This window comes from Carlito syrichta, unplaced genomic scaffold (genome assembly GCF_000164805.1).
Source record: "Carlito syrichta isolate Samal-C Ts95f unplaced genomic scaffold, Tarsius_syrichta-2.0.1 Scaffold301824, whole genome shotgun sequence".
In the NCBI taxonomy this organism is placed as follows: Eukaryota; Metazoa; Chordata; class Mammalia; order Primates; family Tarsiidae; genus Carlito; species Carlito syrichta.
This window is the reverse complement of record NW_007245920.1, coordinates 28,299-53,864: the sequence shown is the minus strand read 5'-3', so window position 1 is coordinate 53,864 and position 25,566 is coordinate 28,299. Positions and strand designations below refer to the sequence as shown.

The 25,566-nt window shown below is 40.8% G+C and overlaps 1 protein-coding gene across 1 annotated transcript in view; it reads right to left on the bottom strand.

Moving 5' to 3' along the window:
* LOC103257637 (DNA polymerase eta) overlaps nt 1-25,566 on the bottom strand; it is a gene marked incomplete at its 3' end in the record, with an annotated part of 26,361 nt that extends 795 nt beyond the window's left edge. The window contains exons 1-8 of the mRNA XM_008055330.2: nt 25,349-25,566; nt 20,864-21,004; nt 20,472-20,606; nt 18,024-18,241; nt 10,430-10,599; nt 6,120-6,223; nt 3,279-3,398; nt 2,160-2,283 (exon numbers count right to left, since the gene is read on the bottom strand). Coding sequence (XP_008053521.1) covers nt 2,160-2,283; nt 3,279-3,398; nt 6,120-6,223; nt 10,430-10,599; nt 18,024-18,241; nt 20,472-20,606; nt 20,864-21,000 — 1,008 coding nt within the window. The remainder of the gene's footprint in view (nt 1-2,159; nt 2,284-3,278; nt 3,399-6,119; nt 6,224-10,429; nt 10,600-18,023; nt 18,242-20,471; nt 20,607-20,863; nt 21,005-25,348) is intronic.

Sequence of the window (25,566 nt, the reverse complement as noted above, 5' to 3'; positions counted from 1 at the left end):
CAAAAAAAAAAAAAATTCAAAGATTAGCAGTGAGTGTTTTGCAAGAAATACAATACATTAGACAATGACTGCAACCTACTTTTTTTTTGAGTTGAAGTCTCACTTTGTCACCCAGGCTAAAGTGCAGTGGTATGATCACAGCTCAAGGCAGCCTCGACCTCCTGGACCCAGGCGATGTACCCTCCAACCTCAGACTCCTGAGTAGCTGGGACTACAGGCATGTGCCACCACATCCAGCTAATATTTTTAGCTATGACCTCTCACTATGTTGCCCAGGCAGGTCTTGAACACCTGGACTCAAATGATCCTCCCTCCTTGGCCTCCCAAAGTGCTGGGATTACAGATGTTGGCCTCCCACACCTGGCCCAATCTACTTTCAGAAAGATTAAAAAGAATATCTCATCTGCTCAACAAAAGCAAGATTGCTGGATAACAGAAAAAGTAGTATCCATCTATCTAGCCAAAAGCACAATCCATCTATCTAGCCAAAAGCACAACTAATACTGCAGAGAACAGAAAACAACTATGGAACTTCAAATAGGGGTTGGATGTGGTGGCTCAGCCCTGTAATCCCAGCAGTTTGGGAGGCTGTTGTGGGAGGATCACTTGAAGCCAGGAGTTCAAGAAGAGCCTGGGCAATATAGCAAGACCCCATCTCTACAAAAAATTTTAAAATGTGGTCGGACAAAGTCCCTCATACTTGTAATCCTGGCTCTCTGGGAGGTGGAGGTGAGAGGATTGCTTGGGACCAGAGGTTCAAGACCAGCCTAGGCAACATAATGAGACCTGGTCTCTACAAAAAAAATTTAAAATTTAGCCTGGTGTGGTGGCACACATCTGTAGTTCCAGCTACTCAAAAGGCTGAGGTAGAAGGATCACCTGAGCCCAGGAGGTCGAGCCTGTAGGGAGCTGTGATTGTGCCACTGCACTCCAGTTTGGGTGACAGAGAGAGGCCTTGTCTCTAAAAAGAAAAGTTAGAATATGAAATAATGTATAGGGAGATGCAACTGGCCATGGAAGACTATAAGAATAGAGACCGAGATTGCCTTTTGAGAATAGTAGGAGTTCACATTAAAAAACACAGAATAAATGGTTCGGAATCAGTCATCAAAAGTCTGTGGGAAGAACAATGTTTGAATGAGATCAGATGAGGACTGAAGTCTCCAAGGCAGTGCAAGCTGTGGTTCCTTCTGTCAAGAAAGGAGAGTCCTGGACAGTAATGCCTTGCTCCTAATGGGCCAGGGAAGCGTTTCTGCAAAGGCATCTGACTCAAGCTGTGTTCTCATTTGGAACCTGAGCAAAAGCTCAATCCACAGCCCACAGGCCTGAGTCCCACACATGATATAACCCGCACCGAGCACCCTGCTCTCAGCAGGTGCTGTGCTGAGTGCTGGGCACACGAGGCCCAGGCCCTGTCCTTGGGGTCAGAAAGTGAGAAGCAGATAAAATCTGTGACTATTCTCAAAAGGCACAGAGTGTGGTGGGAGCTCCCGGGAGGAGGCCAGATCCAGGCAAGAGGGTGAAAAGAGACCGGAGGAAGACAACTCGAGGCTGAGACCAAGATCACGGAACTCAGGGGAAGCAGCTCAGCTTAGAGAGGTGGACAGATCAGGAGCCAGGCTCTGGCTCTGCCCCACAAGCTGTGTGACTGCTGGCAATATGCTTTACCTGACTTCTCTGGGCCTCAGTTTCCCCATCTGTAAAATGGGATTAGTTATACCTAACTCTTAGGATAGTTGTAAAAATTCAATGAACGGGCCAGGTGCAGTGGCTCAGCCTATAATCCCAGCACTTTGGGAGGCCAAGGCGAGAGGATTGCCTGAGCTCAGGAGTTCAAGACCAGCCTGCACAACTTGGCAAGACCTCGTCTGTACAACAAATCACAAATAAACTAGCCGGGCATGGTGGCGTGCGTCTGTAGTTCCAGGTACTTGGAAGGCTGAGGCAGAAGGATCGCCTGAGCCCAGCAGGTTGAGGCTGTGGTAGCTGTGAGCACACCACTACACTCCAGCCTGGATGACAGAGTAAGACTCTGACTCAAACAAATAAACAAACAAACAAACCAAAACGAAAACAAAACAAAAACCTTTCACAGCTACCAAAACCTACCCACTAACCTCTTTAAAAGAGGGGGTGTTCTGTCAAGAATGGCTGCTCACCTGTTCCCGAGTAGCAAGAGCTGTTTTTCCTGGGAAGTTCTTGCTACAGCCAATAGTTTTGGGTAGTTGCCTGGGTTTAACTGGATCATGTTCAATTCCTCGGCACATGGCATATAGCCAAGACCTAATAAAAACAGAAAAAAAAACTTTAAGGTAAAATTATACCTGAATTTTATAAAGTAAGGTAAAAATAAATGATTATTCTTGTTAAAACAAAACAAAAATCTATATTATATTGCCCTTTTACCCTTCTCATGAAAAAGAAAAATCTGTCCAAAATTTAACCTACCTGGCCTCTGACAGAACCCTCACCCTTCTCACCTTCTCAATGAATTCCAGTGCAATATATTAGCAAGGAGAATGACACACGTTCTGCTTTCTAAAGCCAAGTCATCAATGGTATTTTTGGGAAAGTGTCAAGCAAGCCACTGATTCATACCCCCAAGGAGAGTGTGTGTGTGTGTGTGTGTGTGTGTGTGTGTGTGTGTGTGTGCGCGCGCACGCACTTATTAGAGCCTTAAACACAGGATTTTTAGGGTTAACATAGCATCTTAGCACACATGCATTCATATGTGCTAATTTTTTAATACAACCAGTCATCAAAGTAACAAATCCCATCTATCAACCACTCAGATATGTGAAAAAACTATTCTAGGCTGGTAGGCTATAGTGACCTAAATTTTCTTTTTCTTTTTTCTTTTCTCTATTGCCTAGGCTGGAATGCAGGTTATGATCATAGCTCACTGTAGCCTTGAATTCCCGGGCTTAAGGGATCCTCTTGCCTCAGCCTCCCGAGTAGCCAGGAATATAGGTGCATGCCACTAGACTGGGCTAATTTTTAAATTTTTTGTAGAGACAGGTTCTCACTATGCTGCCCAGGCTGGTCTTGAACTCCTGCCCTCAAACAACTCAGCCTCTTTTCAAGGAGTTGGGATTACAGCTGTGAGTCATTGTGCCTGGCCTGACCCCAAATTTTAAAACAAGAAGAATCAGTAAAATTGCTTCAAGAAACAAAAGTTAAACCTAAAGATAGGTCTAGATTTTACTAGATGTTTTCATCTGTATTTGAACTTAGCACTCCATAAAGGTTATGATTGAAAAATAACATGAATCACTTACCCATTCTTCTCCCCAAAATGACTCTGGAGCTGGGATTCAGTGAACTGGGTCAGTTCACCCATGTATTCTATTCCCAGGATTTCAATGACAGAGGCCCCTAGCTTTCCTCCCAGACTACGGCTGAAAACAAAAAGACAAAGAATTGATAAGCCACATCATAAATATATAGGTAGTAGCAAACAAAATATTCTGCTTTTGTAAGTAGCTCTCCAAAAAGTTCAGAAAAAAATGGGAGCATATATTGGTCCTATAGTCTCTTAATTTTTCAACGTAAAACTATACGCAGCCGGGCTCAGTGGTTCAGCCTGTAATCCCAGCACTTTGGGAGGCTGAGGTGAGTGGATTGCCTGAGCCTGAGGGTTCGAGACCCGCCTGGGCAGGTGAGACCTCATCTCTACAATAAATCAAAAAATTAGCTGGGCATGGTAGCGCATGCCTGTAGTTCCAGCTACTGGAAGGCTGAGGCGGAAGAATTGCCAGAGTCCAGCAGGTCAAGGCTGCAGTGGCCAGGAGCAGCCACTGCACTCTAGTCTGGGCGACTGAGTGAGACTCCAACTCAAAAAAAAAAAAAAAAAAAAGACTATATGCTTCTGAAAATTCTGGCACTCTGGGATTTAGGACCTAAGGTGACTAATAATAACATACCAAAGGTTAAAGTCATTGATTAGCTATCAAGTCAACTGTATAAAAAACTTTTGGACAGGCTTGGCGGCTCAGCCTATAATCCCAGTACTTTGGGAGGCTGAGGTGAGTGGACTGCCTAAGCCTGTGGGTTCGAGACCAGACAGGCAACTTGGGGAGACCTCATCTCTACAATAAATAAAAAATTAGCCAGGCATGGTAGTGCGCACCTGTAGTTCTGGCTACTTGGAAGGCTGAGTTCTGGCTACTTGGAAGGATTGCCAAAGCCTAGCAGGTCGATGCTGGGGTGGCCATGAATATGCCACTGCACTCCAGCCTAAGCAATGGAGTGCGACTCCAACTCAAAAAAATTTAAAAAACCAAAAAACTTTCAATTGTACAAAATCTACTGCCCCATCTGGGAATTAAAAAAATTAAAATTACAAACATAAATCCTTTCCATGACTAACACTTTATTTAAGGATATGTACCCTATAAATATAAACCTATACTTGAAAATATAGTCAAAGTTATTTAGCTTGGGCTTTGAGGCTCCCTAAAATCTTTCCTTAACTCATTTTTTTTGGTCTATTCCATTTCTACCTCAATATGATCCAGCTAAACGACTTAGGTCCCGGTTCACTGAAAATACCTTATACTTTCCCCTCTTTGAGCTAAAAATTTCTCCAAATCAGTATTGCTTCACCATTCTTGTCTGATTCTCCAAATGTGCCAAACCTCAAAAGAAAATCCGGTCGGCGCAGTGGCTCACACTTGTATCCCAGCACTTTGGGAGGCTGAGGCAAGGACTGCCTGACCCTAGGGGTTTGAGACCAACCTGGGCAACTTGGCAAGACCTCATTCTCTACAATAAATCAAAATATTAGCTGGGTGTGGTAGTGCGCATCTATAGTTCCAGCTACTAGGAAGACTGAGGTGGAAGGATTGCCTGAGCCCAGCAGGAGGAGGCTCTTGTGGCTGTGAGTGTGCCACTGTACTCCAGCCTGGGCGACAGAGTGAGACTCCTACTCAAAAAAAAAAAAAAGAAAAGAAAATCCTATGCCTTTTTAAAAAATCATTCTCTGATTAGTCTCTTTTTTTGTGTGTGAGGTTTTATAACCACCTGCACAATTAATTTAGCAATTACTCATATGCAGTCTTATGACAGCATTTTAAATGCTGCTTTGATCCTGTCCCTTCAACAGTATTATGAGCCCTTGTCAAGGACATCTAAGTGGTAGGTGCAACCTAGTTATTAATTTGATTTGGATTCTTTTCTCTCATGCCCAGTTTAGGAGCAGTTTAGCAGCTCTAAACACCTTGATGTGATATTAGATGAAGGAAAAGAAGTAAAATTTCCATGTGTTACATAATAACAGACTTGAATAAAAATCTAGAGGAAAGTTACAATAGCTAAAACTCAGTTTTGTTTTGTTTTTTTAAATTCAGGAGTAAGAATCTACCATATCTAATCTAGCATTGAAGTTTCGTTTGTTTGTTTGTTTTCTTTTTTTTTTCCTTTTTTCTTTTTTTGAGTTGGAGTCTCACTCTGTCACCCAGACTGGAGTGCAGTGGAAGCTCCCGGCCACTGCAGCCTAGACTTGCTGGGCTCCGGCGATCCTTCCGCCTCAGCCTTCCAAGTAGCTGGAACTACAGGCGTGCGCTACCACGACCGGCTAATTTTTGATTTGTTGTAGAGATGAGGTCTCGCCAAGTTGCCCAGGCGGATCTCGAACCCACGGGCTCAGGCAATCCTACTCACCTCAGCCTCCCAAGGTGCGGGATTACAGGCTGAGACACTGAGCCCGGCAAAGTTTCATTTTTTAAAAAGTCTATTTTTCAGCCAAGTGCAGTGGCTCATCCCTGTAATCCCAGCACTTTGGGAGGCAGAGGCAAGAGGATTGCTTGAGCTCAGGGTTCAAGACCAGCTTGAGCAACATGGCAAAATCCCTACTTGGAAGGCTGAGATGGAAGGATCACCTGAGCCCAGCAGGTCGAGACTGCAAAGGCCATGAGTGTTGCCACTGCACTACAGCCTGAGCGAGAGAGTGATACTCTGATATAAAAAAAAAAGTCTGTTTTTCAAAAATTTCTGTGCTGTCTCCCTTCTAATTGCCTGGAGCCTATTCTCCCTGGCTCCAACCCTTCATTAGGAACACAAACTACAACCAAAGAGTGTCCATATATGAGTTAAATTTAAGGCACTGCCTGAATACTTACATTTTGCGAATGGGCATTTGGCTGAAGAGTTGAGGGACCGACCCATGTGAAACCAGGGTCTGGCGGTTGGGTTTGTTTAATCCACAGGCCAGTTTTGCCAGGACCTGGAAGTATGGAAAGTGTAAAAACCTCATTACTGGCTTCCCAACAAGTTGGTGAATGTTTTTCCTTATTTTATTTTATTTTTTTTGAGTTGGAGTCACACTCTACTGCCCAGGCTGGAGTGCAGTGGCATGCTAATGGCTATTGCAGCCTTGACCTGCTGGGCTCAGGTGATCCTTCCCCCTCAGCCTTCCAAGTAGCTGGAACTACAGGAACATGCCACCAAGCCTGGCTAATTTTTTAATTTACTGTAGAGACAAGGTCTCCCAGGTTGGGAGACACCTGGGCTCAACCATCCTCCCAGCTCAGTCTCCCAAAGTGCTGGGATTACAGGATGAGCCACTGCACCTGGCCCCAAATTCATGAATATTAATACCTACACAACACACAGCATATAAAGGCTGTAACTAAGAGTCCACATTAAAAACAAAAATAAAGCTAGAAACTCAAGACATCTCTAAAACTTGGAGTCTTACACCATTCTCAGTGGAAATTACCCATTATCATTATCCTCATTGTTCTCCCCACTTCTCTTCCATTTAGTTTTCTTCTTTTTTTTGAGTTGGAGTCTCACTCTGTCTCCCAGACTGGAGTGCAGTGGCACGCTCCCGGTCACCGCAGCCTCGATCTGCTGGGTTCCGGCGATCCTTCCGCCTCAGCCTTCCAAGTAGCTGGAACTACAAGCGGGCACTACCATGCCTGGCTAATTTTTTGATTTATTGTAGAGATGAGGTCTCTCCAAGTTGTCCAGGCAGGTCTCAAACCCGTGGGCTCAGGCAATCCACTCATCTCAATCTCCCAAAGCGTGGGATTACAGGCTGAGCCACCTAGCCCAGCTCCATTTAGTCTTCTATTAGTCATTTTTTTCCTCTCCACCTACTCCCATTTACAAAGTGCATAAGCTGAAGAAGAAACCCAAGCAAGATGCGTTTCTTAGTGTGATCATACAAAATACTGGAATAAACTTGTGTTACCCTTCCTCATTTATTTACATTTCCTTTTTTGCATGTTTTTAAGAGACATAGTCTGACTCTGTTGCCCAGGCAGGAGTGCAATGGTGCCATCATAGCTTACTGTAACCTCAGACTTCTGAGCTCAAGTGATCCTCCTTCTTCAACTTCCTGAGTAGCTAGGACTACAGACACACGCCACCATGCCTGGCTAATTTTTTCTTTTTTCTATTTTTTGTAGATATAAGGTCTCGCTATGTTATCCAGGCTGATCTCAAGTTCCGGCCACAAGCAATCCTCCCACCTTGGCCTCCCAAAGCACTGGGATTATAGGTATGTGCCACCGTGCCAGGCCTACATTTCTGGATTAACAGTCCATTTTGAGTCCCTAATTTAATACAGATTATCATAATTTAGTATCTGTTATAGAGATTGGTCTCAAAAATCATCCTTTAATAACAAACACCTTTTTATTTATAAACAACTTAAATGAAAAAACTTAAATCCTTGAGAACTCTTTTCAAAGAATAAAGCACACTTCAGTGGTATCATTTTGCAAATTATAATTGATAGGAAAAATATAAAATAATCTTTAACTTCATTAGAGATTCTTTAGTGACTTCTACTAGGCAACATTTAGTCTGACTTAAATTACATTGGGAGCCAGGCACAGTGACTCATGCCTGTAATCCCAGCACTTTGAGGGGCCAAAGTGGGAGGATTGAGCTCAGGAGTTTGAGGCAACACAGCGAGACCTTGTCTCTACAAAAAATTTAAAAGTAAATAATAGAATGAAACCTCAACTCAAAAAACTTAAAACTAAGATTAAAAGTAAAGTACACTAGAACTATTGTTTCCTTTCCCTCCACCCAACCAGAAACAAAACAAAACAAAAAACTCTAATGGGCAGTTTAGCAACTTCCCTTTTACTGGAAGGAGGGAGAGAAAGTATCAACCGAGGATAATCATCTACTGCCCAGTTATTGACCCCGATCAGAAGGAGATGATGGTCCCAAGTCCTTGCTGCACTTTATTAATATTTAATCAGAAAATTAGTTATTCTGTCCCTGGGTTGTTGAGAATTATGTTCCCTAAATGAAAATAGTAGTCAAAATTAATACAATCCTTCTCTTACTGCTCTGATCAGAAAGGAGGGGAATGGGAGGATAGACATGGTGGCTCATTCCTGCAATCCAGGCACTCTGCAAGGCTGAGGCAAAAGGACTGCTTGAACCCAGGAGTTCAAGACTAACCTGGGCAACATAGCAAGACCTTGTTTCTACAAAAAATACATTAGTCAGGTGTGGGGCACATGCCTATCATCCCAGCTACTGGGGAGGCTAAAGCAGAAGGACTATCTGAGCCTAGGAGGTCAAGGCTGCTGTGAGCCAAGTTCATGCCCCTACACTCCAGTCTGGGTGACAGAGTGAGACTCCAACTCAAAAATAAAAATAATTTTAAAAAAGAAGGGAAATGGGCAAAAGCATAAAAAACCCAGGTAACACCACATAAGAACACAGGATAATACAAAAATATTTAGCCAATGAAAATAAAATAAAATAGGTGTGTGTGTGTGTGTGTGTGTGTGTGTGTGTGTGTGTGTGTGTGTGTGTATGCTAAGACTAGCTTCCTCTTTTTCATAGATAGTTAAGGAAATACTGTTTTCCCTCAGTATCTGCATGAGACTGAACTCCCAGCAGATACTATAATCTGGGGTTGCTCAACTCCCTTATATAAAATGGCATAGTGTTTGCATATAACTTATACACATCTTCCTGTATACTTTAAATCATCTTAAGATTACTTATTATTTTTTTTAGTTGGAGTCTCCCCCTGTTGCCCAGGCTGGAGTGCAGTGGCATGTTTATGGCTCACCACACCTTGAACCCCTGGGCTCAGATGAGTCTCCAGCCTCAGCTTCCCAAGTAGCTGAGACAGCAGGCGTGAACTACCTCACACGGCTAATTTTTTATTTTTTGTAGAGACAGAATCTTACTATGTTACCCAGTCTAATCTCAAACTCCTGGGCCCAAGCAATCCTCCTGTCTTGGCCTTCCAAAGTGCTAGGATTGTAGGCACGAATCACCATGCCCAACCTATCTTTAGATTACCTATAATATCAAATACTGTACAATGCAAATGCTATATATTATTTTTTCATTTGCAGTATTTTTTACTGTTGCATTGTTATTTTTTTTTCCAAATCTTTTTTCTTTTTTGAATCAGAGTCTCTCAGTCTGTCACCCAGGCTGGAGTGCAGTGGCACACTCACGGCCACCACAACCTCACTCTGCTGGGCTCAGCCACCACACCTGACCTTTTTCCCAAAATATTTTCAATCAAGGGTGGTTGAATCTCAGAATGCAGATACAGTGGGTGAACTTTACTTTGGATGTAGTTATATAAACAAACATTTCCTGTAATTTTTCAGCCTGCTTCTTAGGAAAGTTCATATTTCGTGTCAGTTTCCATGTTAAAGAATAACTTAAGTTTTTTTGTGTGTTTTTTTTTTGAGTTGGAGTCTCACTTTGTCGCTCAGACTGGAGTACAGTGGCACGCTCCCGGCCACCGCAGCTTCAACCTGTTGGGCTCCAGTGATCCTTCCGCCTCAGCCTTCCAAGTAGCCAGAACTACAGGTACATGCTACCACGCCCAGCTAATTTTGTTATTTATTGTAGAGATGATACAAACTTGGCAAGTTGCCCTGGTAGGTCTCAAACTCACAGGCTCAGGCGATCCACTCAGCTCAGTCTCCCAAAGTGCTGGGATTACAGGCTGAGCCACCGAGCCTGGCCAAGAATAACTTAACTTTTATTTGGGTTTCAGCATGAATTTTATTTATTTATTTATTTTGAGTTGGAGTCTCACTCTGTTGTCCAGACTGGAGTGCAGTGGCCGCTCCCAGCTACCGCAGCCTTGACCTGCTGGGCTCCGGCAATCCTTCTGCCTCAGCCTTCCAAGTAGCTGGAACTACAGGCGCACGCTACCACACTCAGCTCATTTTTTGATTTACTGTAAAAGTGAAGTCTCACCAAGTTGCCCAGGAGGGTCTCGAACCTGCGGACTCAGGCAATCCACTCACCTCGGCCTCCCAAAGTGCAGGATTACAGGCTGAGCCACTGAGCCCGGCCTCAGCATGAATTTTAAATAGAAACTCATTTCAAAGTATATGTGTACTAATTTTAATGTTTCACTATCCTTGCTGTATTTGACTAAGGATATGGATGTTTCTCCTTGAAATTTGTAATTAGCCTTTACCTTATTGTGTGAAATTCCAGCAGAACACTGAAAACCAGTCTGCCTCTCTATGGCTGCTCTCATTTCCTCCACAATCACTGCTCCCACGGTGAGCTTTAGGTCTGGAGAAGTGGTGTTATCAATCTGAAGAGAATCAAGCCATTGAAATAAGCCTTGTTTTCGCATCTCCTCTGAAAAAAGTTGAGAGGTCAGTCACATTTAGACATTTAAAAAATTATTTAATTGTGCTAATACAGAAATGCTTAAATTTCAGGTACTTTAGATATATAGGCTTTCACAAAAAATGGCAGCCAGTTTAAAAGACTAATTACAAGAATGATCAATTTCTCCTTCATACTCTTTCCAGCAGCCTTAGCTTCATCATAGGCTAAAACTTATAGTGTTATTGTGCAACAAATATGAGCAATGATTTAAAAATGTTTTCTCTCCCTGGTTCTCTTGAATTTTCTTCTCCCTACTTCCCCTTGAACATCTCTAAGAATTCTATTGTTATTCAATTAGAAAATATTTTTTATTTAGTTGGAGTCTCACTCCGTTGCCCAGGCTGGAGTGTAGTAGCACGCTCATGGTCACCCCAGCATCGACCTGCTGGGCTCAGGCGATCCTTCTGCCTCAGCCTTCCAGGTAGCCGGAACTTAGGCGCATGCTATCACGCCCAGCTAATTTTTTAAATTCTATTGTAGAGATGAGGTTTCACCAAGTTGCCCAGGCTGTTCTCCAACCCGTGGGCTCAGGCAAACCACTTGCCTCAGCCTCCCAAAGTGCTGGGATTACAGGCTTGAGCCACAGTGCCTGGCTACTATTTTATAATTACTATTATTGATAAAACTCTGTTTAATAGTTTTTATCATACTCATTTTCCACATATATCTCTAGTAACTTCATGATTTAAAAAAAATTTTTTTTAGCCAGCTCTGACTTTATATCTATAATAAATAAAAAATTAGCTGGGTGTGGTGGTGTGTGCCTGTGGTTCCAGCCACTTGGAAGGCAGAGTAGTAAGAATCGCCTGAACTCCAGCAGGTCGAGGCTATGGTGGCCATGAGCGTGTCACTGCACTACAGCCTGGACAACAGAGACTCCAAATCAAAAAGAAAGTAATTTTTTTTTCTTTTTTTCATTTTAGTAGAGACAGGATCTTACTATTTTGCCTAGGCTGGTATCAAAATCCTGGCCTCAAGTAATCCTCCTGCCTTAGCCTCCAAAAGCATGGAGATTACAAGCGTGAGCTACCACAACTGGCCAATTTCATGATTTTTAATGCTATTATGAATAACGTTGATTTTTTCATTTCAATTTCCAATTTTTCATTTTAGTATATAAAAATACTATTGATTTTTGCATATTGACCTTGCCCCCAGCAACCTTGCTAAAAACTCACTCATTCTAGGTTTTGGGTTTTTTATACATCCCTTAGGCTCTTCTACAAACATGGTCACATCACATGTAAAGACTGTTTACTTCTTCCTTCATATCTGTATACCTTTTATTTCCTCTTCTATTTTGACTGTACTGTCTTGTACTTCCAGTACAGTGTTGAGTGGAACTGGCATAAGTGAGCATTGATAACTTGCACCCAAGCTTTAGGGTTAAACTCATCAACCCCTGGCTACCTAGACCCCACAACTCCAGGAACCATAGCTAAAATAGAGAAGGCTCTGCAGTAATAAATGTGCCCTTATTTGTGCTGCAAGCTGGTTAGTGCCTCCCAAATTCCCTCTAGTTGCTGGCAGAACTCATCTCCAGTAGCTGTAGGATTAAGGTCACCATTTTCTTGCTGGCTATCAGCAGAGTGCTGCTCTCAGAGCTTAGCCATGTGGTCTTCCTCAAAGGCCCTCTCACAACATGGCAGCCTACTTCTTCAAGGCTAGCAAAGAGTCTCTCTAACTCCCCAAAACTCTCTTTTTTGACAGTTAACTTGTAATTTCTCTTTTCTTTTCTTTCTTTTTTTTTGAGCCAGGATCTCACTTTGTCACCCAGGCTGGAATGCAGTGACAGGATCATGGCTCACCACAGCCCTGAACTCCTGGGCTCAGATGATCCTTCTGCCTCAGGCTCCCAAGTAGCAGTATGAGACACTGCACAAGGCTAATTATTTTTATTTTTGTAGAAACAAGGTCTTGATGTTGCCCAGGCTGATTAATTTGTCATTTCTTATACCATTATACTGTTTCATGTCATATGCATTCAGAAGATGCTCAATATGTACTTTAAAATAAATTAATTGGGGCAACCCCCTTGGGTCCCCTCCTACTTTGGGAGCTTTTCTGTCCTCAATAAATCCTGCTTCCTCACTTAAATACTAATACTAATATTAATACTAATAAAAGAAATTAATTAAGAGGAAGCAAAGAGAGGAGAAAACAAAACAGTTCTTAGCTAACAAACTAGTTACAAAATGGCAATAATGAGAATGTTTTCACCCTGGAAAGTGTGAGGATTATTTTAAGTAAATTCTGCTACTTCAACATTCCACACACATAACTATTTCAGAAACAGAAAATCCCAAATTGCAAATGTGAGATGTCTGAGGAGGACTGCTGGCTCTTAACTTCATTAAGAGGCAAAATGGCAAAGTTGAATGAAATCCTCAGTATCGAAATATTACAAATACCTGGCTTCTTTTCCTAGATTTGAAATATTTTGCATATTCATGAAAATAATTTCTGAAAGGTTATATCCACTTAGATCAGCTAATTTCTGTTATCAGTTTTTTTGATTAAGCATATCATACAGACTCAGGAATAGGATACGAAATATCTTCATAAACCATTTACCAGACATTGCACTGTTTTGAACATTACACATAAATAATAAGATGTTGTCAACACATTTGGGAGTTTAATATTTAAGCTGTATACACTAAAACAACAGACACATAAGACATTCAGAAATAGATTTCTTTATAAACATGGACATTTTAAACAAAAATGTACATAGATAAGAAAGATAAGTATAGAAGAAAGAGGAGCATGTCCATTTGAGTTAACATTTGACCACCAAGGAAGGTGTATATATATCACCATCTTCAGCCGGAGATATTAGAGCTCAGCATGTTTTGCTGCTAAAACCAACATAATGTTTAAGACTAGTTCTAATTCTGAATATGTGGGTTGCAGAGGGTTTGTGAATCTCCTGAAAACTGCATGCAAAATTGTCTTATGTATAGATATGCACTTTTCTGAGGCAAGGGACTACAGTTTTCAACAGATTTTTGAAATATATAACCCTCAAAAACCCTCAAGAACCAAAGATTTAAAGCATTATAAAACCAATTCCATTCCAAACGTTTTTATTTTTCAAAAAGCTACACACTGGGCTTGGTGGCTCATGCCTGTAATCCCAGCACTTTGGGAGGTGGAAGCAAGAGGACTGCCTGAGCCCAGGGGATCGAGACCAATCTGGGCAACTTGGCAAGACCTTGTCTCTACAATAAATAAAAAAATTAGGCAGGCCTAGTGGCATGTGCCTGTAGTTCCAGCTACTTGGAAGGCTGAGGCGGAAGGATCACCAGAGCCCAGCAGATCAAGGCTGTGGTGGCAGTGAGCATGCCACTGCGCTGCAGCCTGGACGACAAGTGTGACTCCTACTCAAAAAACAAAACAAAACAAAACAAAAAAATTCCTTAATTTGTGAGCTTCCCTAGGCAGTTTGACTACTACCCTTCTGTATAACACACTGAAGATGCATTATACAACCGTTCGACAGCAAAAGCAAATTTTATACCTTACATTTTATTTTAAAACACAGATCCAATCTGTGATCAGGAGAACCAAAAGATATATGTCAAGGCACATTTATGCCTGGGGTTACTCTTAGAAATTATAATATAGCTGAAGCAACCTAAATATCCATCAGCAGACAGCAGACATTCTTGCTGTTGTGTTCTTCACAATGTATTTTTTCCTTTAATAAATCTACATTTAGGGAAAAAAAAACCCACAGATCCCATAGACAATTCATCACTGTAACTAGAAATAAGCTAAACTCTCTTGGAGTTTTTTCTGGACAAATCTGTACTGTTTCTATAAGTAATAATGATTGCCTTACAGTTCTTCCATGAAGCTAACTTGTTACAGAGTAGTGTTCAGATAATTTCCTTTTGGTTAATGTCCACCATTCAAAGGTTTTTACTAAAAGAGTTCTTCTGAATAAGAACAATGTTACAAAATAATAGTTCAAAATTACATGTTACAAATGAAGGGGAGAATAAATAGGCTGTTTTGAATGCAGCCATTATCAAAAGTACTAGAAAATGTCTAGGAAAAAGATGTAAACACTCTGGTGAAAAGCTACTAGCTGCAGAATTACTTGCTTTGGCAGATGCAGTGAATTCCACTTTCATAATATTCTATTAAAAACAAGCCCCACCGGGCTCGGTGGCTCAGCCTGTAATCCCGCGCCTTGGGAGGCTGAGGTGAATGGATTGCCTGAGCCCACGGGTTCGAGACCTGCCTGGGCAACTTGGTGAGAACTCATCTCTACATAAATCAAAAAATTAGCCAGGCGTGGTAGCGCACGCTTGTAGTTCCAGCTACTTGGAAGGCTGAGGTGGAAGGATCGCCAGAGCCCAGCAGCTCGAGGTTGTGGTGGCCGGGAGTGGCCACTGCACTCCAGTCTGGGCGACAGAGTGAGACTCCAACTCAAAAAAAAAAAAAAAAAAAGATTTATCATTCTCCTACACATCAATTACCACTTCAAAAATAAAAAATAAAATCAAAATAGCAAAAACAATTTAAGCATCTAAAAAAACTAACATAAGTTAATGCACTAGACCTTTGTAGAGAAAAGTAAAGCTTTAGTAAAGATGTAATAATTGGATACTCATTCAAAAAAGGAATCTTGATCCCTACTCACACCACTCATACACAACATACACACAATGAATTGTATTTCTAAATGTTAAAGACAAAACAATAAAGCTTCTAGAGTAAAACAGAAGAATACCTTCATGATCTTCAGGTAAGTAAAAATTTCTTAAATAGGACACACAAAAAATACCATTCATGAAGGAAAACAAAACGATAAATTAGATGAAATTAAGAGCCTGTGTTCATTAAAAGTCACCACTAAGAGAGTGAGTCAGGTGTGGTAGCACAAGCTGGTTGGTAGTCCTAGCTACCAAGGAAACTGAGGCAGGAGAATTGCTTGAGCTCAGGAGTTTGAGGTTACAGTGAGCTATGACTTTGCCTGTGAATAGCCACTGCATTCTGTGAATAGGCTCGGCAACCTCAATTCAAAAAAAAAAAGCAAGACCACACTTCAAAAAAAGACAAGAGACTAACTAGGGCATACAAGGAGTTCTTACAAGTCAAAAACTAATTTTTCATAAGAAAAATTGGATAAATATTTTAAATAAGCAAATCACAGAAGCAGAAACTCAGCTGGTTTACAAGTATATAAAGAGTTGATTAACTCAATTAATAATAAACACCTTATAGTCATTACATTGACAAATTTTTTTTTTTTTTTTTTTGAGTTGGAGTCCCACTCTGTCACCCAGACTGGAGTGCAGTGGCCGCTCTCGGCCACCGCAGCCTCGACCTGCTGGGTTCTGGCGATCCTTCCACCTCAGCCTTCCGAGTAGCTGGAATTACAAGCGCGCGCTACCACGCCCGGCTGATTTTTTGATTTATTGTAGAGATGAGGTCTCACTGCCCAGGCGGTCTCGAACCCGCGGGCTCAGGCAATCCACTCACCTCAGCCTCCCAAAGGCGCGGGATTACAGGCTGAGCCACCGAGCCCGGCTGACAAATATTTTTAATCATTAGATGATAGCAGTTGTTGGTAAGAATATGGAGGAAACAGGAACTTTTATGTACTTTCAGGGGGAATGTAAACAGTTACAGAGATTTTGGAGAGTAACTTGGCAGTACTTAGTGAAACTAATAAGTATACAAGGTCCGACAATCAGGTTTGTGAACCATCCTAGAATAAATGCTACATATCTCATTGCTGAATGAATGGTCACCTTGTAAGTACTCCTCTTGGGAAGCTATGTACTTAGTCCACCTATCAAAGTAATTTTGGAATTCTTTTTCTGGAATGGCCATCAGAGCTGTTGTTGTTATTTGTTGAGTTCTGACAATTAAGTTCGTGAACTCACCCCACATGCTTATGTTGGCATCTAGGCCCCAGTGACATTTTTCTTTACCTGAAGTTAAAGGAAATATTGAAGGGAGGACTTTTTTTTTTTTTTTTTGGAGTCAGAGTCTCACTCTGTTACCAGGCTGGAGTGCAATGGCATGCTCATGGCCACGCAGCCTCAACCTGCTGGGCTCAGGTGATCCTTCCGTCTCAGCCTTCCAAGTAGCTGGAACTACAGGAGTGCAGTACCACATCCAGTCAATTTTCTGATTTATTGTAGATATGAGGTCTTGCCAAGTTGCCTAGGCTGGTCTCAAACCCGTGAGCTCAGGCAATCCTCTCACCTTGGCTTCCCAAAATGCTGGGATTATAGGAGAGAGCCACTGCAGTGGCTCAGAAAGACATTTGATGACATTCAGGACATCAAGGGTAATACGCTGATAGCTCTGATAGCCTTTCCAGAAAAAGAGTTCCAAAATTGCTTTGACAGGTAGACTAGGCACTGGCGTCAGTGCATAGCTCTCCAAGGGGAATACTTTAAAGGTGGCCATAGTGATAATCAGCAATGAGGTATGTAGCAGTTTTTTTAGGATGAGCTCACTAATTGTTGGACCTTGTATGTGTATACCCTATGACCTAGCAGTCCATTCCTGAAAACGTTTTCCAGAGAAACCCTTACATAGGTCCAAAAAGGATGTATAAGGGCCTTCATCATATGAACAGTAGAATATTAGAAGCAACCAGTGGATTCACCATTAGAGAGAATGATCTGTAAACACAGTGGATCCATATCATGGATTATGCTGGAGGTAAAAGCTATCAATCACATATAAATACAGCCACATGGATAGATCTTCAAGATCAGCATTGAAGGAAATTTAAGAATGCGATTTGTAATGGCAACAAATCATCTTATAATTAAAAAGCACAAAATAAAAAGCACATAAACAAAGCAATATTGTAAAACTTATAATGATATATACATATCTAAAATACAACAGTTGGCACCAGAGGGTGAACAGGGTGGAGGAGGAGTAGGAGAATCACTGCAAAGGGGAAAAGAAGTAAAAGAAAAATGAAAGGACCTTGCACAGATCATAGATGATAATGTGCTAAGAATCGATTAGAAATGTTGAATGACTCAATACCTGAGGTTCCGCCTTAAAAAGGCTCATCCTTTTTACAGATGAAGAAACTAAGTTTATAATGTAAATTAACCTACAAAAGATGAAAGTGGGTCAGCCGGCCTCTGCCGTCTGTTGATAACACTAACCTGTCCTAGTTGTAGCTAAAGAGAAATTTACTGTCATACAGATTTCACAGCTTCTCAACATCCATATACCTGAAAAGGTAAGAAAATTTGTATATCCTTCCATATGCATCCTTGTGACACATTCAGGCTGTAGTCTAAGTTTTCTTTCAGTCATTCCAAGAAGAATCATCATGACCGAGCAAAGCAGGTTCCAAAGGCAGGAAGCAGAAGCAATATGATGCAACATGGAAGTACCTTTCTGAACAGTCTCTTCTGCTGTTGTAGAGCCTTGGGGCAAACCTTCAATGTAAGTGGTTCGCAACAAGTCTGCCGAGATGGGTTGACCTTGCAGCTTTTGTAGTCTCTCTTGTACAGCATCAGTCAGATCTATATAAGCCTCATCAATGCTGGCACGTTCAATCACAGCAAAACGAGACATTACCTCCATCACTTCAACACTGGCTTCCCGGTACCTAAGAAGTATAAGGATCATACATTTAGGCAATAAACAGAGGCAACCTTGAGATTGTCTGCCCCATCCTCACCCTTCCAGATATAATATAATATCATACAATAATACAATCAAGAGGCAATTGGCTTAAGAGAAACTAGGTAGTAGTAACAACTCAAGGGGTCAATGGCAGATGGCAGGCAGATGGTCAATAACAGAAATAAGGAAAAGGAAGAACCATGGTGGCAAACATTTCATATACAACACTAGCACTACCAAGATAGAAAGCATCTAGACCATGAACATGTTTACATGAAAGGGATCTTTCTAAAGAGGAAATAAATGAAGCTAGTTTAATTAGAAAAGATTTTTAACTATTATTGCCTCTTTTTTGTTATTTTCATATATCCACTGCAAAGTCTTCTAATTCTGTCTTCAAAAAGAGGTAACTTACAAGGCAGAATACATTGATCAGTGAACCAGAGTAACTGATCTTTCTTAGGATAGTATTTCTCACTATCAGTTAACATATTTTATACTTCAGTCAAGGGTGAGTTTAGTTAACATGTGAACTAGCCATTGCCACATGCATACTACACATACTCCAATCAATTATTTATGGATATATGAACATTCAAATTATCAAGTTCCAGATAAGCACTTAGAATGTGATACATCTGGGCAGGCAGACAATCTTCCACAGGGGATACCATTCTCACTATATACCTTCTATTCAAACCTTAATAAGCAGCTCTTCTGACCTTATTACTAGTTTTCTATAACAATACACAGATATTTTCTTTGCTTTGGTTTAGACCTCCTATGTAATTTAAAGCTCTTTGTTCCTGTTGAGCTTACTATATTTACCATAAAAATGAAAATATTTGCTGGGCATGGTGGCTCACTCCTGTAATCTCACCAGGACTTTGAGAGGAGGAGGTGGGAGGATTGTCTGAGCCTACGGGCTCAAGACCAGCCTGAATAACGTGGCGAGTCCTCACCTCTACAATAAATCAAAAAAATTTGCCAGGCATGGCGGCACATGCCTGTGGTTTCAGTTAAGTGAAAGGATCACCTGTGCCCAGAAGGTTTGGGCTGTGGTGGCCATGCTAGCCTGGGTGACAGAGTGAGACTCCGACTCAAAAAAAGAAAATATGTGTATCTCTTCATCAAGACATCTATGAAAATGAATAAAGGTATTGCTTCAAAACATTCTCAAATGAGAGAATTAGAAAAATATTTTTTTTGTTGTTTTAAAAAATTAATCATTATTTGGGCTAGGAAGAAGAGGGTCAAGCCTCAAAGAAAAAGAAAAAAAGAGAGAGAGAGAGAGAGAGAGAGAGAGAGAATATTATAATCATAGAGCCAGAAAAGAATACTCTACTCTTCAGTCAAATATGTCTTATTTTCTGGCAATAACTCCAGTGTGGGGTTGGCTATGCCACACTACTTGTAGACTTCTAATCCACAGGTGAATTCAGAAATACCTCAAGTCCCAAGTCAAAGCATGATTTCTATAACATACCACAAAGTATAGTGTGCTTTAAGAATATAAAGATTAGAATCTGAAAAAATAGGTATGAGCCCTCAGTGTTCCACTTAGCTGTGTGAACTTAAATCACTTAACTCTCTAAACTTCATCTATTCCTTCATTTGTGAAAGGAGAGTAATACTAGTACCTACCTTATAACAATGTGAGATTAAAAAGATTAAAGTGCCTGGCATGTGATATATGATCAGTACACATTAGCAATTAGGGTTATTTTAATGGCTGGAGCTTGTGCCTATTCTGACTTGGCTATACCTACACGTCTCCCATTCCAAGGCCAAACTTCTACTATTTGGGGAGAAATAACTGAATCCAAAAACAAAGCAAAGCAATCTGCTTTGGGATTGTCCAATTCTGGCAAATAATTCTAGATATTGCACTAGAATATCAGTATGACTCAGCCTTCCCTGGAAAAACTCTTACAGTCAACTATTTCAAATACTTTCGACTTTTGTACTGAGAACATGGGTATTGGTATTAAGTTTTAACTTAACAACCAATTTGTAAACAATTAAGGAATTGAATGGGTGCCAAAAAACAGCAATTGATATAAGTAACAGTGGTTTTCAACTGACAAAATAACTGACCAAAGGGAACTCTTTCAGATGTTATTTACACAGAACAAATTTGAATACCAGTTCCTAGCCTCATGGGATATTATTTGCAACTGCTTTATGTTCCCTTAAACAACGTTTGTTCTTACTTGGTAAGGTTAGCTTTCCCACGGGACTCACGAACTTGTGCCAGTAGAAGATCTGGACATAACTTCTTAGCATCATCTGCCCACATGTTTCTAGTGACCCCAAATGCACGAGCTTCATAACTCACTGCAATAATTCTGAGGTTAGAAGAAAAAAATAGAAAACATATTACATGATTACAAGCATACTACAGGACCACAAGCAAAAGCATTAAGATTTAACACAAGTAGGCTATAAACATTTACTATTAGAAACTTTTTTTACCACACATGCCTCCGCGCAATTCCAAACAAAACAGTTCAAAAATCTTAAAAATAGGACCTAGCACAGTGCTACTGTATTGCCACAGATTAAAGAAGTAGTTAACAGTTATAACAATAACAGTGATACATACCCACCACCCTTCCACGATTTGTACTGTACAACTGCACAAGGTTTATTTCTCAAATAAGGATTTTGCCGCTGCTCCACTTGAACAAAAAAACAGTCCATGTCCACAAGAGCAACCACCCGATCCTGTCCAGTAGCCATTTTTCTGTAAGACAACATTGTATGGACAGTTAGAGACACCTAACCCAAAATGCCAGGGAAAACTGTATTTTCATTCTTTCACTGATGAGTTGCCATAAGGATGGGAGCATGGAAATTAACAAGAATGAAATAAATAGGTATTTTTCATATACAGGTTCAGTATCTCTTATCTGAAATGCCTGGAATGAGAAGTTTTTAAGATTTCTGAATTTTTAAAATTTTGGAATATTTGCATTATAATTACTGCTTAAGCACCCCCAATCTGAAAATCCAAAATGATTTAATAATCAATCCCTTTGAGCCTTGTGTTGGTGCACAAAAGGTTTCAAATTTTGGAGCACTTCAAATTTTGGATTAGGGATACTCTGAGTGGGGAAAAAAAAAAAAGTATTTTTCCTATTCTCTTAACAATCGACACAGTAGACTTCTGTGACCAGATATGCGGGAATATCTTTCCACGAGCAAACAAGCAATCAATCATACAGCAGACACCAGCTGGGTATCCTCCAATTCAATTCTGATACCATCACCTGGAGATAGTGCCAGATCCCACAGCATGACGGCTCAGTCCCACAAGACCGTTCCCCACTTTTGGTGGCAATCACAAGCCCTAGGTTGTTTTACAACTGTGTTTCTGACCAACTAGCTATAAATCAGGGTTCCCCATGACCTCCTCTTTGGGTTTGATTAATTTACCAGAGTGGGGCACAGAACTCAGAGAATCATTTGGTTGCCAATTTATTATAAAAGGATTATAAAGGATACAGATGAAGAGATATTATAAAGGATACAGATGAAGAGATACATGCCACTGTCCAGCAATCTCCATGTGTTCCGCTATTCAGAGGCTCTCCAAATCCTGTTCTCATGAGTCTTTTATGGAGATTTCATTGAATAGGCATGATTGACAACCATGCAGAAATGTGACTGGACAAAAAGGGTATAACCTAATACTAATAGACTGAGTGGGGGAACCCAGAAGGCCTGTCTGATCATACTCTTCTTGGCCTCTCTGTGCAGCATTCCTTCCTCCAGTGTATGGGGCAAGACTCCTCCTGAAATTAGCATTTTAAGACCCACAATCAGAAAGGCAGGGAAGATTAGCGTCCTGCCTTGGGTAGGCAAAAAAAAAAAAAAAAGGGTAGAAGGTGAGAGAAAGAGATTCGGTTTTCTGAGGCCTGCATGTGAGGCCTAAAAGCATCCTAACATTATAACAAAGGATACAGGAGTTATGAGCCAGGCACCGTGAATGAAAAACAATATGCATATACATAATATCACAGATACTCAGCCTAACACTGGTGGCATAAGAATAAATTAGCACTGTAAAGGTAATAAGTAATCAAAAGCTTCAAAAATACTCATTCCCAAAAAAATGGAATACTTCACAAATAGCCAATCCGCACATGAAAATGAATTCGACATCGTTGGTCATGGGGAAATACAAATTAAAATCACAGTGCACATCACTATGGAGAGAGAACCAAAAGTTAATCTAGTTGACAGACAGATGTCAAGTATAAATTTAGGGAAGTGAGAGTAGAAAATGATAAAACATCTTAGCATTCATGAAAATTTTTAAACTTTCTGAAATACTTTTAGACTTAACATAAAATCACAAAAATAGTTTTCCTACTCCCAGTTTCCCCTAATGCTAACGTTTTACATATCACAATTGTCAAATTAACAAACATTGGTATATTATTATTAATTCAACCACATATTTGGATTTTACCAATGTTTCTACTACTGTCTTTTTCCTGCTCCAGGATCCAATAAAGGCTCCTACAGTGTATTTAGTCATATTTCCTTAGTCTCTCCCAATCTGTGACATTTCCTCACTCTTTCCTTGTTTTTCACGATCATGATACTTTTGAAGGGTTTGGTCAGCTGTTTTGAGAGCGTCTCTTAATTGAAGCTTGTCTGATATTTTCTTGTGATTAAAGTTATGCATTTTTGCAAGAATATGGCAGGGGTCTGCTCTTCTCAGTTTATATCATATGGGGAAGGAGAACATGATACCAACATGTCTTATTACCAGTGATGCTAACCATGATCAATTAGTTAAATGTTTTTTGTCTCATTTCTCACTGTAAAGTTACTACTTTTTCCTTTGTAATATCAAGGATACTCTGAAACTATGCAATATCCAATTTCTCTTCAATGTTTCACTCTAAGCACCTGTCAACGAATCTTGCCTGGAGCAATTACTTTGTAGCATTTTAACTGTGATTTTCTACTCACTTATGTAAACCTTGAAACACAAATGAAAACACTATATGCTGTTCACAGATATACATAAAGATATGAATGGTGGACTGGAAGAATAAACTTTACATACTTGAGAATGGATACTGTTATGATTTAACACTTAGTGATCTGGAAGAAGAAATATATAGCAGTGACTCCTAAGCTTTGCTATACATTGGAATCACCTGGGACCCTTTAAATAATATTGGCATCTGACTTCCACCACCAGCTATCCTAACTTAATTGAATGGGTGTGACCACATAAAGGGCGACAGGATTTTTAAAAGCCCTCCAGGCAATTCCAATATCCAGCAGAGTTTAAAAACCACTGATCTAAAGTAACTAAGACCCTATGGAAACACCAGTAGTTTATGGCTTAAATATGAGAAACAGGTTATACGGTTGAGTGACCACCCAACTGTATTCTAAAATAAGTTTTTCAAAAGTTAACATTCATCTTGAAAAAAAGGTGTCATGCAACTACAAAGCAAGATTTGTGAAAAGGAAGCAAAGAATTAAGAAAGTCATAGTAGTCAAAATTAACTACTTAAGAATTCCAACTGATCGCTCATCTAAAACGGGCAGAATGGGATACTTTATTTTTGAAATTTCTAAATTTTTTATTTTAAAGATGTGGGGGGGTACAATTCAGAGTTAGGTATACAAACGTTCATGTTCATTATGCAGGTACCCTAGTTGATGAGGTGTGTCCCATTGTCCTGTTCCCCCTGCAGTTTCCCTCAACTGTCAATCCCATACCCCTGCCCCTGGCAGTTTCCCACTACTGCCAGTCCCTTTCTTATAGTATTATGATAATTATTCAAGGAGGTCGGTTTATGAGTGAGAACATGTGTTACTCTGTCCTTTGTTTCTGTGATAGATCACTGAGTATGATAGACTCTAAATCCATCCAAGTTGATGCAAAGTCCATATGTTTGAGAATGTGACACTTTAAACAATCACGGCTAAAACCATAACATGCCAGAAATTCCTTTACCCTGAATTGTTTTTTCTGTAATACTGGAACACATAAAGCCAACAAATAGCAAATGCACTGTCACAAAAAAACACGGGCTAAGGACCACATTACTTCCAATGCAATATCCTGGAATTGAGTGGAACAAGAAGAGGAAACAATGATTTAAGTCTGGCAAACGTTTCACTGAGTACACAATCACAAAAACAGATATGCAGACATCAACAGGTAACAAAGCTGTTGACATTTTCAGTTTATGTATTTATCAGAGAAAGCAAGAGTTTTCATTTATAAGGATGGAAAATGAAGAACACTTTCTGCCCAAACACTGCTTTGGGATAAGGATACACGACTTTGAGATTTTTATCCATAGCATTTAGCCAACTCTCAAAACTGCACAACCCCTCACTCATTACAATTATTAATCTTTAAATAACTCGATGTATCTCAGTCTGCACAAGACAAGTTTGGTGCCGAGCAGGTAGTAACACATCCAGGAAAGTAAGCACAAACGACGAGACAGGTCTAAGCAGGTCGAGGCTGCGGTGGCTGGGAGCGTGCCACTGCACTCCAGTGTGGGCGACAGAGTGAGACTTCAACTCAAAACAAAACAAAACTAAACAAAACAAAAAAACAGAGCTACAGAGGAAAAAAAATGTTTTTCTACAGGAAGAATCTTAGTGGACAATACCAGAGAGACAGTACTCTGTCGGCTCCGTGTGTGACCAGTCACTGCTACATCATAAAACCACTTAGCCAAGACAGCAGGAAAAGTCTGAAAACAGTGACACCGAACGGTTCTAAATTTTCTTATCGGCCGGGAGCGGTAGCTCATGCCTGTAACCCCAGAACTTTGGGAGGCCGAGATGGGAGGACTGCTTGAGCCCAGGAGTTCGAACCCAGCCTGGGCAACATAGGAAGACCTCGCCTCTACAAGAAAAAAAAAAATCAAAAGTTAGCCGGGCGTGGTGGCCTGCGGCTGCAGCCCCAGCTAATCCGACGGCCGAGGCGGCGGGGATGGGGATCGCCTGAGCCCAGGAAGTCGTGTAGGCCATGATCGTGCCACTGCCCTCCAGCCTGGGCGACAGAGTGGGACCCCGACTCAAAAATACATTTTCTTACCACGGTAGAAAACTCCTGACAAAACTGCCAACAGCGGATGCCGCGGATGCCAGGCTCGGTGTCCACTGAAAGGAAATTGAAGGGTCTTGAGTATTTTGTCTCCTTTCTGTGAGCGGGTCAGTGACTTTCCAAAGAGATTTAGTCCTCGGGACGACGGAGAAACGGAGAAGGGGCGGCAAAGAATCCTGCCCCGGCAACAGCCAGCACAGCCCAGAGAG